The 12,191-nt window shown below is 46.1% G+C and overlaps 4 protein-coding genes across 4 annotated transcripts; 1 reads left to right on the forward strand and 3 right to left on the reverse strand.

The window, feature by feature from the left end:
* Positions 1-2,187: 2,187 nt before the first annotated feature.
* Positions 2,188-3,088, reverse strand: N7484_000261 (uncharacterized protein; the record flags this gene model as incomplete). Its single annotated transcript, XM_057110682.1, has 2 exons — positions 2,188-2,596; positions 2,649-3,088. The coding sequence occupies 2 exons, from the start codon at positions 3,086-3,088 to the stop codon at positions 2,188-2,190; spliced, it is 849 nt and encodes a 282-aa protein (XP_056977908.1).
* Positions 3,089-5,227: 2,139 nt separating this feature from the next.
* On the forward strand, positions 5,228-6,094 carry N7484_000262 (Aminoglycoside phosphotransferase; the record flags this gene model as incomplete). Its single annotated transcript, XM_057110683.1, has 1 exon — positions 5,228-6,094. The coding sequence occupies one exon, from the start codon at positions 5,228-5,230 to the stop codon at positions 6,092-6,094; it is 867 nt and encodes a 288-aa protein (XP_056977909.1).
* Positions 6,095-6,563: 469 nt separating this feature from the next.
* Positions 6,564-8,357, reverse strand: N7484_000263 (uncharacterized protein; the record flags this gene model as incomplete). Its single annotated transcript, XM_057110684.1, has 1 exon — positions 6,564-8,357. One exon carries the CDS (start codon positions 8,355-8,357, stop codon positions 6,564-6,566), a length of 1,794 nt encoding a protein of 597 aa, XP_056977910.1.
* Positions 8,358-8,699: 342 nt separating this feature from the next.
* On the reverse strand, positions 8,700-9,278 carry N7484_000264 (uncharacterized protein; the record flags this gene model as incomplete). The annotated part of the gene is made up of 2 exons (XM_057110685.1): positions 8,700-9,014; positions 9,069-9,278. 2 exons carry the CDS (start codon positions 9,276-9,278, stop codon positions 8,700-8,702), a joined length of 525 nt encoding a protein of 174 aa, XP_056977911.1.
* Between the last annotated feature and the right edge of the window lie 2,913 nt (positions 9,279-12,191).

The raw sequence follows: 12,191 nt of genomic DNA on the forward strand, positions 1-12,191 counted from the left end.
CCAGTCCCGGTGGAGGTGACCTGCCTCTTTTTGCAAAAGCTTTGTTGCTTCACGATCACTCCCTTGGAAGTCTCTTAGGTACTGTGATACCGAATAGCGAGGCGCCCGTTTTTGAATATAGCTAGCGGCCTGTATGATCGCTAGTGGCATAAGCTCTAACGCGTTCACTAACTGTTGACCCTCTTCGCTTCCCCTTGGTTGACCAAGCTTCCTCTGAAGAAGCTCTTGCGCTTCGGGTTCCTCCATCGGTTTAACCTCAATAAGGTCCTTTTGATCGGCCATCTTTAATGCAACGTCTCTGGTGCGGCTTGTGATGATGATAGAGCCATTTCGGCTCCTGGGAATATATTCTAACAGTGGTTTTGTCGAGGCGTTTGTTTGGCTGCTTATTGGATCTTCCTTCCCTGCCACCGAATACGAGCAGAGAAGTTGCTCATTATCAACATTATCAAGGACTAGAAGCCATTTACCCCTGTCCTCATCTCGGAGCCAATTCTCGATAAGTTTGAATATGTTGATTTTAGCGTCCTGACGGCCCGGGATTTTGATCTGGTCCGCGATATCCCGAAAACTTTGCTCGAACCGGGCTTCATTACTCGCATGGACCCAAAAGACCCAGGACTCCGGCGACTCGGATCGCACTTGATAGGAGTATTCGATGGCGAGCTGCGATTTCCTTCAAATTGTGAGCCACAAAACAAGATATCGGTCACTTACTACTTACCCGACACCTCCAAGGCCGACCAGCGCTATTCTTGACCCTGGCACTGAGCTTTTCTCGTGGATCTGATGAAGTATCGTGTCGCGACTGACAAAGTCTGGATCACGCGCGAACGGGACAGTCGATAGAGGGCTAGGTGGAGTTTCCGGTCGCACTAGAATGCGGCGATTAGTCACGGCCGTGAGCCTGTCCCATTCCTTGAACTCACGCGGCGGCAGATGAAACTCTGCAGTAATTGAGGCATGGCTTTCTCCAACCTGGATCCCAGAGTTGTTACCAGCAAAAGATATCGATTTCATGATCACTAGATGTTATCCGTGTCTATGTAGAGGAACATTGCCTAAGTCTCTGCTGAAGGAGGGGCACATGTCCTTAGCCTCATGATCAGGTGACTTTGGCGGCGCTAAGACACGGAAATTGACAAGCAGCCACCCACATGAAATGCTAGGTTGGTCCTGAGTAGGGACCATCGATTCAGGAATATAGTTGGTCCGTGCCCCAACACCAAGATTACGTGTAGCACGCGATGTGTAGTATAGCTAGCCTCGTCCCAGCCTATTTCCCCCGTATCGAGGGAAGGAATGGATAATGCGAGATCATATTCTGTTGTCGCTATGGCGGAAATACCGCACGGTTTTCCAGTCTAGCAACCGTCTTTCTTGAGGCCCGCAATTTTGAGATGGCCCCCTAGCTCCCAGAAACTACGAAATCGCCAAGTCACGTGTATTTCCTAATATGTGGCACCCCCAGTCTTTCGCCAATAATTATTTCATCTGCTCACTGAGCAGAAGGGTGAGCAAGGGTGAGCAGATAGAGTCGCTCCCTTCTCCTCTCCACGGTCCACCAGCACTGCTAAACCCTTTCTCCATCAACGTCCGGATTTCTTTGCGCAACATGGCCCCAAGACTCTCCCTCTCAAAGCTTGAAATAATTCAGCATATGATATCGAGCAAATCACTGACTACCTCGCCAGTGGCTAAAACTGCTGAATGTAGTAAGCTTTCCATTATCAACATCAGTAACAGCCTTCGCCGATTCGGAAATGTCAGAGCACCCCCAAGTCGTGTCGGTCGACGACGAAGCGTAATACCTTTGATGATAGAAGCACTGTGTGATGGCCTCCTTGAAATTGCTGAGCTATACGAGAACGAGGTGGCAATCCATGCTTGGGGCGAGTTCCACGTCCAGGGCGTAATTTCGACCCTCAAACGGCCCTTGCTTCAGTGGGTTAGTCGAAGAAGGCAGCTCGATAGAGCAAAGGAACAGAATGCGAAATTGAAAAGGCTCTACTGCATGGTACGATGTAAATGACTCATAACTATAGATCGTTATTTCAGGAAAAAGACAAGCCCGACACGCTATCCAGGGTGCGAGGTAAGTTCCGACCCGATGCGCGAGGCCAATGGGGTCTTGTCGGGAATGACCATGATCTACCCTCTGCAAGAACCCCAGCCCATGACTATCCTTCAGGTACGACTGCCATTCCAGTTGATCGGAGCTGTGCTGTGGGCGATCTGTATGCCTTTGTTGTCGCCCGAAAATGTGGTATTATACGTGCTGTGTGCGTTGCCAACTTCTCGGATAGACAACTTCGAGATTGAATGGGAAACAACCTTGGAGGCGGTTTGGTCGGCTTCCAGTAAGCGTAATCTTTCGTCGATCTCTTGGATGGCCAAGGTGCGTTGAGCGCCACCGTCGTCGTCCTCACTTTCGTCCTCTGGGCTTTCAAGTTCGTTCTTGCGCTGCAAAGCATCGCCTTGCTTTCTCTGCGTGATTTCCATATGTTCCTGAACAGCAGTTCCAAGAACTCGTAGTTGCTTTTCTGTTTGCTGCCATGCAGTCTTAGACGTATTTTCTGATCGGGTCAAAATCATTCTTAAATCAATGAATTAGCGCAATCTCTCTAGTGTGTCATGAAATTACTTACAAAGTAGCGCTGTCGATAGCAAAGTGGACGATGGCTTGACAAGAATGGACCTGTGTCCTGAATGTCTGGATTTTCTCTTTGTTCCATAAACCGATCGTCAGTCGATCCCTCAGGGAAAGCTTCGTAGTGCTGGAATGCTTCGTCCACTGCTCAAGTTTGTTTGAAAAATCCGCGCATGCCTGGCCGCATTTGTTCACGGCTTCAGCGACGCCAGTCTTTTTCAGGTCCTCTTTCGTGTCAACATATATTACGTTATTAGACATCTGGAGATCCTTCAGGGCCGAAAGCGAATGCTGTATGGCCCCTAGATTAGATACCACATCTTGTACCACATCGTTCGCTTCTTCAAGGCCCTTGATTAATTCACGAAGATGGTGAATGCTGGATAGAGCGAATTCTGTGATACCAAGAGCGCCGGCGGTGATGCTGAGAGGATCCATGTGCTCTAATTTTTAGAACAGCGGCAAGATCGCAAGACGCGTTCGTATTTCGCGGATGGAAGTTGAGAGTATCGGAGAAAACCAGACAAAGACTATCTTGATACAATTGCACCCACTTCGGTGATTGAAAGAAAGCCGGAGACTATTTAACGACAGCTGCTGGGCAGTTACGGCTGTCAAGTCAATCCAATACGTGGCGGGCTGTTATTGGCGGGGTTATGAGGCTGAAAACCGATCAGATACTGTGTGATCGAGAAAAAAACCATGCTTTACCCATGGGTGATGGCACTTACACAGAGACTCCATTCGCCACATTTTAGTAATGTATAGTGCTCTCTCGATCGCAGTTTTCAGGGCCGCGGAAGGACAAGGACCAAAGATTGGGATTTTCTTTTACTTTGCTTGCAGGGTCAACATTCTAAAAGCGCCGAAGGCCATACAAGACTAATACAAATGCTTGTTTTGTGCTGTAATTTTTCGCTGTATTGTAATACTGCCAAGAAATGGGGCCAGTGGTAGCGCAACTGTAATAGGCATAGCGTGTTTCAAGAGAGGGTTCGAGAAAGAATCTCTGTGTGTAATTGGTGAAACTGATTTCGATCCATCCTGTACTGTAACTCCTAAACTTAATTATAAGAAATAAACTAGATACATATAGCTTGATTGTGAACTACTCAATAGTTCATAGTGGTAAATTTACCGGTAACCGCATCTCCCATTACCATCACTACGGCTCGCGTAGGACTCCTTCGCTGGTCGATAGTACCACTGACCATTTTTCCATTCCTTTTGGAATTCACGAGCTCTTTCGTTCGCTAGATGATCTTCGCTATAGGCGATTCCGATGCAACGCTTATTCTGATCGCCACGTTGGAATATAAACATCGGGTGACCATCTCTATTCTCACCCTTCTTCCATTCCCATCCTGCCCTCAATTTCCAGTTAGGATGAAAAATCTTTTTATCCAACTCTGATTGTGGGAGATTTGGGGAAGTTTGTAGAGTGAATTCCTCCTTATAACGATATTTTTTTTGGGCCTTCGACTTCCAAGCTAAAACAACTATTAATATATATAATGCCAGAAGACGAGGATTAGTCGAAATTTCTCACGCATGATAATATGGGAGAATTTTCCCATGGTTTCTTGATTCTGAATGCAATAGGGGCTTGGTGAGTCTTGAATATAAATGATTCTCAGAGATACCTGATGATGCGAAATGCTCGAGACGACCGGTACTATATACTTAAACGTAGTAGGCCGTAACAAATCGAACGGCAAAAGTGATATAGGGTGATATTGTTGAACGATAGCCCCGCGAGATGGTGATACCGAGCTTACGAAAAGAGCGCAGTAAAATGGCCAAAATGGAGGTTATGCTAACGAAATGATATATCGTGGTCTACTATTTTCTTAATTTCTTCGTGATATTCTATTAGTGTAAAGCTTATGAATCGGCATACGAGCCGTTTTCTTAGTTGCGTTAACAGATTTCCATTTTGATACATTGGCTTTCCAAAAGTGCGTGGCAGTAGCAGGGTTTCAACCATGCCTTACTTCAGCAAGTCGATATAAATCGAGAGAAAGCCGTAGTAGCATGCGCATACTAGCAATCCGGTCATGGACTTAACAGACCGTCATAAGTTTCATGTTTAGGGTCTATCACCCTAATATCAACTCAACATGAAATGGTACTACGGAGTTAAGTTATGGTTTATTGAAAGGTCAGAGCTTAGACAGGCCTGATTGGATTATGCTGACGTAAAGAAGGTCGCATGGGTTTAATGATAGTAATGATAGCCAACTGCCAATATCATACATACCCATCCACCCGCCGACATACGATCAGTCACAGTTTGAATATAATGATGGGCGACTTTTATGCCGATCTTGCCTTCGTCCACGATCGCGATCCTACTGTATGGCCTACCGTAGATGGAATCGCATCTATCCACAGCGCTTTCCAAGGGATGGTGACTGTAAGAGGCCAAAATGTATTTCCAGACAAAGCCGAATGCCGGCAATCGCTGAACTTGAATAATTTAGCCCTTTGCTAATTTCGAATTTATCGACGCGTGGTTATGCAAATAAGCTAGGAGTTCTCAATTTAATGCGCGTATAAAATTCCAGATGCAACGTAATGTGTTTGATCAGAGCCGGCGGCGAGGGCTCTTACCTGAGTGGTGGCTCTCTTTGGAGTGGTGGCTATCGCTGGAGTCGTAGCTCTCGCCGGAGTGGTGGCTCTATTTGGAGTGGTGGCTCTCCTAGGCATCGTAGCTCTCGCTGGAGTCGTAGCTCTCGCCGGAGTGGTGGCTCTATTTGGAGTGGTGGCTCTCCTAGGCGTCGTAGCTCTCGCTGGAGTCGTAGCTCTCTTTGGAGTGGTGGCTATCGCTGGAGTAGTGGCTCTCGCTGGAGTGGTGGCTCTCTTTGGAGTGGTGGCTCTCTTTGGAGTGGTGGCTCTCTTTGGAGCGGTGGCTCTCTTTGGAGTCGTAGCTCTCTTTGGAGTGGTGGCTCTCCCTGGAGTCGTAGCTCTCTTTGGAGTGGTGGCTCTCCCTGGAGTCGTAGCTCTCTTTGGAGTGGTGGCTATCGCTGGAGTAGTGGCTCTCGCTGGAGTGGTGGCTCTCTTTGGAGTGGTGGCTCTCTTTGGAGTGGTGGCTCTCCTAGGCGTCGTAGCTCTCGCTGGAGTCGTAGCTCTCTTTGGAGTGGTGGCTCTCCCTGGAGTCGTAGCTCTCTTTGGAGTGGTGGCTCTCTTTGGAGTGGTGGCTCTCGCTGGAGTGGTGGCTCTCGCTGGAGTGGTGGCTCTCGCTGGAGTGGTGGCTCTCTTTGGAGTGGTGGCTCTCTTTGGAGTGGTGGCTCTCTTTGGAGTGGTGGCTCCCATGAGGGTGGCCCATTTCCAGTTTGGTGCGACGACTTTCGACCACAGAATTTAATGGTCGATAAAGCTGAAAAAGTCGTTGGGGTGGTGGATTGGGAGTTTACAGCCGTCGAAGAATTACGAGAGATATAATGGGCACAAAGCCTATAGCTTAGATGATGTAATATAATTCATTCTGCTTTCACATATTGCATTATAAGAAAGGCGAAGCACGAAAGTAGAAAAGAAAGTACAAAATCAGATAGAATGAACCTTGAGCTGTGTTGAGACTTGCTCATAAAGGTTGGCTGAACAAAGATTCAAGAGCCGTGTTGAGACATGCTGATGAAGTTGGTTAAAATGGAAGTACAAAATCAAACGAAATCAACCTTGAGCTGTGTTGAGACCTGCTCATAAAGTCTGGCTGAACAAAGATTCAAGAGCCGTGTTGAGACTTGCTGATGAAGTTGGTTAAAATGGAAGTACAAAATCAAACGAAATTAACCTTGAGCTGTGTTGAGACCTGCTCATAAAGCTTGGCTGAACAAAGATTCAAGAGCCGTGCTGAGACATGCTGATGAAATCTGGTTAGAACAAAACTTCCTAAATTTTCTTATTTGAATCATGCTGTGCGTTCACGTCGTCGAGGCTTGGCGTGGCTGCGGTGTGGAGAAACAGGGTTGTCCATTCTCAATTGACGAAGTTGTCGTTCAAGACTCCGAATCTTCTCATCATTTGCCCGCTTCGGCTGAGCTGACCTTCGGCGACCTGATTCGCTCTGCTTCCTACCTCGATTGTAGGATGGCCGGAAAGAATGATCACTGTCCGTGTCATCCTCACTCGATGTCTGGTCCTTTTGGCGCCTAGTATTCCTCCTTGGCCGTACTTCCTCAATGAATCCACCATCGTTGTCACTTTCGAATTCATCTAGCCCATGTATTTTGCGATAGCTATTCTCCATTTCGCATGCTTTCTGATATAGCACCCTGTCGCCGTCAAGAGCTGAGCCAGAAGTGACCCGGCGCATGAATGCTCTACCCTCCAAAGTAAGGACGTTGTCTTTCCATTTAACTAGTGTTCGGGTCTCCGGATAGATGACACCTTTCTCAGGTCGCAGCAGGGCTAGGGGATCCAGATCATTCTCATCATCCTCAGAGAGCTTCCAGCCAACTCCAAGGATATTCTTGATTTGCCTGCGGTCCCACTTCCAATATTCCTCTTCAAGCCCGTTTCTCATCCGAATGCGCTTAACATTACCACGAGTTTTTGTAGTCAGAACGCAATCCACCTCATGGCGATTATAGCTTTGGTGGGATCCAGCCCGAATACGATAGATTGGGGTATGTCGATCTCCATATCGTATGAAGGTCTGAGAACCAGTACCTTTAGGCCACCAATATAGTACTTTTCCTGACGACATTCGACGTTGTTCGTTCTTAGTCCTTGCCTCCAAGGCATCAAGATCTTCCAAGTCATCAAGATCTTGTAGTTCCTCAAGATACGTTGCCTCATCCTCAGATTCGGACTCATTTTTAAGGGTGCCGGCCTGCTGATTCTCGGCGCCTGATAGGCTAGCTGCGTCGTCACTGTCATCTATCATTTTCGGATTTTCGCATTTCAAATCATTGGCCGTCCACGCTTGGCTGATATTCCAGCCCTTTGGGAGATAATGTCGCTTATTAAACATTCTTATAAGGGCATGGGTCTTATTGAATGCATCCCAGGCACCCTCCATGTCATTCTTGAATTTGGCCTTATCATGTGCCGCTTGCCAGGTGCGACACATGTCAACATAATACCTCTCATTAATCACACCATTGTCTAAGTCAATGGCATCATGTTTCTCATTGGCTGCTCGGATTTCCTGGTTGAGCCCTTGGAAGAATGCTATACATTCTTCATCGAGAGTAGGATTGTTGAGCCCGCCCTCTATAAAGTATTGCTCGATTCCTTTTACAGAAGTTCCTGCTGCCTTGGATCTAATAAGATCTTTCACCCAGCGGCCTACATCATTTGGCCGGTGTTCAATGGGAGCATCCTGATCAGATTCATTTTCAAGATCGGAATCGGTTTCGTCGTTTGAATCATGATTATCACTGATCTCTCCTGGTGCAAAGTCATCTTGGCGGGTAGGATCTCGGTTAAATCGAGCGGTTTTTCCCGTGTTCGCAGGAGCTATGGTTGCAGGAGCTGTGGCTGCAGGAGCTGTGGCTGCAGGAGCTGTGGTTGCAGGAGCTGTGGTTGCAGGAGTCTTGGTTGCAGGAGCTGTGGTTGCAGGAGCTGTGGTTGCAGGAGCTGTGGTTGCAGGATCTTTGGTTGCAGCAGAAGTTTCTGGCTTAGGGGAAGTGCTCTCTCGGTCGGAGGCTGGTGTTTGGATATCCCGTGCACTTCTCTGGGGGCCTCCTTTTTTCGGCATAATGTACGAGTAGTAAAGCGATGGAAGGAAAGTTCGTACCTAGTAGTTTTCACTGTTATTATGTACTTATATATGGACTTGAAATAATTCATACCTCTACGTGCGTTACTATTAAGCGAGTCGAATCGTTAAAGGAAGTCGAGGCCAAAAAGGCCCCATGGAACCAGTATTTTAGCAAGGGGCAGGAAACGTAGTGTATTCAAAAAAGTAGCAGTAAGTAATAAAATGGCCAAAAAGTTAGCAGCGACACAAAGGTCCACTCCCTGATCACCCACTTATTATCATTAACACGCTTGAGAATATCTTTCCTTAGCATACCCTGTGACGAGTCTGCACAGCATGTCACTCCGTATTTTCAGGCGTAGCACCTTGTAGAAATACCATCAGCTGGCCTAAAGCATCAGAACACTGGATGGATCTAGTCTGATACCACTCAGAGAGAGCGATCCAGTTGGAGATTTCCTGCTGCTGGCGATCAATGGTCATAGTAGCTTCTTGTATAATTGATCTTTGGTTTCCGATCTCCTTCTGTGCATCTCTAGCACTTGCTTCGTGATAGCTAGCTTCATTTTCAGCTGACCTCAATCTCTCCGTGAGATTCAGATTTTTTGCTTGTAAACTAGCAATGAGCTCAAGCTCAATCTGTCTTTTAACTTCCTATCGTCATCCAGTTTATAAGAAATCTCCCGTTGTATAATGGGATCGACTTACCCGCTCAGGACGAATAGCACGGAATGTCTTACCAACTTCTCTTTGGAGCTGCATATAAGCCCCCACTGAGTGCTTGCTCAGATGCTTTTGAAAAAGATGCTCCAAGGAAGGGTCGTCTATCTGCCACATATAGTCCAGATCGTCCTCTTTCTTCAATCGCACTTCAGAGGGCTTTACTTTGATACCGATTGTCTCCCCTATCCCAAACATTAGCAACTATTAAGTCAAATGACCTTAACACTCACATATATGTTGAGAAAGGCGGTTCCTACAGCTTAGCCGCCAGGAAGCCCGTTTTTTATTTCCAATGTGTTCTCTTTCTTCCATGCCGTGCATTGTTGCGCGATCCTTAGTAGAATTCTTGGTAGTTTAAATAATAGGTCATAGGCTATTGGAATCTCTGAAATGGCGTGCTTAAAACGATCTGCTAACGTTTTGGACGCAAGACGTAATATATATAATTTTCGTAATGAATCTAGTATTCTGCAAACCCTAAATTCTCGATCTAGTTCAAATCAGGAATCTCGTGTAATGACCAAATGTCTCAGCCTTTGGAGCAAAATCTCAGAAGAAGACCCTCCTCTGGCTTCCAACGCCTCATTACCACAGGTACGGCTATCTATATAGCCGTTGAGCTTCAGGAAATTAAACAAAACGGACTCTGAAAGCCAACAATTCCTTAATTCTAACCGCTGTAGTGATGGTAAGACGGAAGAGGATAATGCGATTATAAGGTCCGGACTATCAACCAGCGTAAGCTCTCTCAGGCATGCAAAACCGGCCTCCATTAGTTCTGCTGAAAGAAATGTCCCTATGCGCATTCCGTCGACTTGCATCGACTCCACGAATACTCCATTGTGACGGGCCGCCACTATGCCTTTAAGCACTGCTTCCAAGTGATCAGGAAAAGACTCTCTGCCTTCCAAAAATAGACGGTTGGCAAACCATAAGCGCTGGTCTTCCTTGGCTCCATTGAAGGATAATTTAATTGCTCCTAGGTTTGGAAGCTGTGGGAGACATTCAGAAAAGATGCGTATATCATCTCTCTGTTGTATAATTCCATTCTGACCTCTGGCAATTCTTCTAAAGTAGAGATATAATTCTCTATAAGAAAATCCCTTGCCTCTAAGGTCCCACTGGAAATCCATTTGGTCTTGCGCATACTCTTGTGGTGTATATATACAAGAAGTGAAGTACTCCCAGTGCTGAATCGCTATGGATGTAAGCTGAAGAGCAGTTGAAACCAAAGAATAGACATACATGGATCCAGCAATTCAGACGCTTCGTAATGTAGCACTTTCACAGACGGTGCCAAAAAGGAATTTGCAATTCCCTGTAACCTTTTCATACCAGATCGCGAAAATTCAATTGTGATGGCACGGAACAATGTAGAGGTGGTCGCGGCTCTACATTGTTTGTTCACCATAGAAAAAAGCTTCACCGAGTATCTCTCCAGGTTCTGGATCATCAACCCTAAAATTTCGAAAGGCATATCCTCTAGCTTTGCCATACTATTCAAACGGCACTGCAATTTTCTGGTGATGTGTCCTGGACTGCTACGGCTTATTTACGGCATTTAAGGGTTACTAATACGATAATTACTATCTAAGATAGATAACCATATCCGACGCACTTTCAAGTCGTTTTGTTAGTAGTACCGCGTGGCAATAAGACATTGGCTACAATTCGATATTTCTCAATCATACTGCTTTGGTGGCTACGGCAGTATAACTGGCTCTTATCGCCAAATGTACTGCATTTTCGGCAATTCAACTCTTCGTTTAAAGTTTAGAGGCACCAGTAAGGTTAGTAATCCATCCCACAATACTCATGACTTTATTGAATGGAATTTTAGCATGAAAGGAAGCATTTCTTGGCTTTGTGTCTCGTGTTCGGGATCGGAGACCCAGAAATTGAAAATCAGACTTATTCCTTACGACCCGGCGTCATCTGTCACCATATGTTGGTCCTTCTTTCTTCCCGCAAAGCGGCATATCAATATGCATACAATCTGTCATCATTGCTTGAAAATGTTAGGCGATATCTCATACGAGGAGCAGGTGGGTATCATCTTTAAACATAGAGATCAGCACCTGTTCAACCGGAAGGTACCCTGGATTAGGCAGAAATGGAGCTTCTGGATTCCCAATTTGGAATACCAGGACATTCGAGAGTCCGTTGGAGAAAACCAAGAGATATCTGTGCATCTCTTCGGCAGTGCCTACTGCCGCGCCTAGATATTCGGGTGTATTTCGAGAGCTTATTGCTAGCCCCCAGTCTAGAGTTAGCTAGTCAGACAATATAGCGTACCAATTATATCTACTATAAATATTTCCAATTTCAAGTAGATCATACACCTATTATATTAGGAAGGAAGATTCACGAATCAATCTCACTAGCAGTCACCCAAAATTATATAACAACACACAATGTAAGGAGGCCAATATGTAAAATTTAAGTGAACTCAATGAACAACATGGTGGGGGGTAGAGAATGCAAGAGGGGATAAAAAGAACTCGGATCACATGATTGGATACACCTGCGGCGCCTGGTAATTAACCCCGCGGGTTCAGCCCTAGCTGCTATGCGGTTGTTAAAATCAGCCAAAGAACACCTACGTAAGAGGACGAGGCCCGAGCGTAGTGCGGTTGTTGATCCGGCGGATCATATGATTGAAACCCCATGTGGTGGTACCTTAAACCTTGGATATAAACTCCACCTAAACTAAGGGGCTAGGCCCAAGCGGAAAGCGGCTCGCCAATTTACTCCCACGTGATAATGGTTGAAAAATTCTTGCCTGGATTAATACGCTGGTCCAAATTGAATATCATGTATTTAGTCATGGACAGCTTTGTCCATTCAAAACTGAGAATATCGGTATAAAGAATGGGGCGAAATGATCATGAAAGGGGTGAAAGATACCTAGTAGAGTTTCGGGAATAGGGCAATTAACTCCCGGTGTCGGGGAAGTTTGACGGGAATAGACGGCTTGAATCAGGTTTGCGCCCCTTTTTTTCCTTCTTTTTTTCTTTTTCTTATCTCGCTCTTTGTATGGTCATAATGAGCGAGAGCGGGGGAAAGGAGGACCAACCCAAAAAGAGTTGCTAACACCAGGTCCGAGAG

Source organism: Penicillium longicatenatum (genome assembly GCF_028827895.1).
Source record: "Penicillium longicatenatum strain IBT 33135 chromosome Unknown contig_11_segment0_segment0, whole genome shotgun sequence".
Classification (NCBI taxonomy): Eukaryota; Fungi; Ascomycota; class Eurotiomycetes; order Eurotiales; family Aspergillaceae; genus Penicillium; species Penicillium longicatenatum.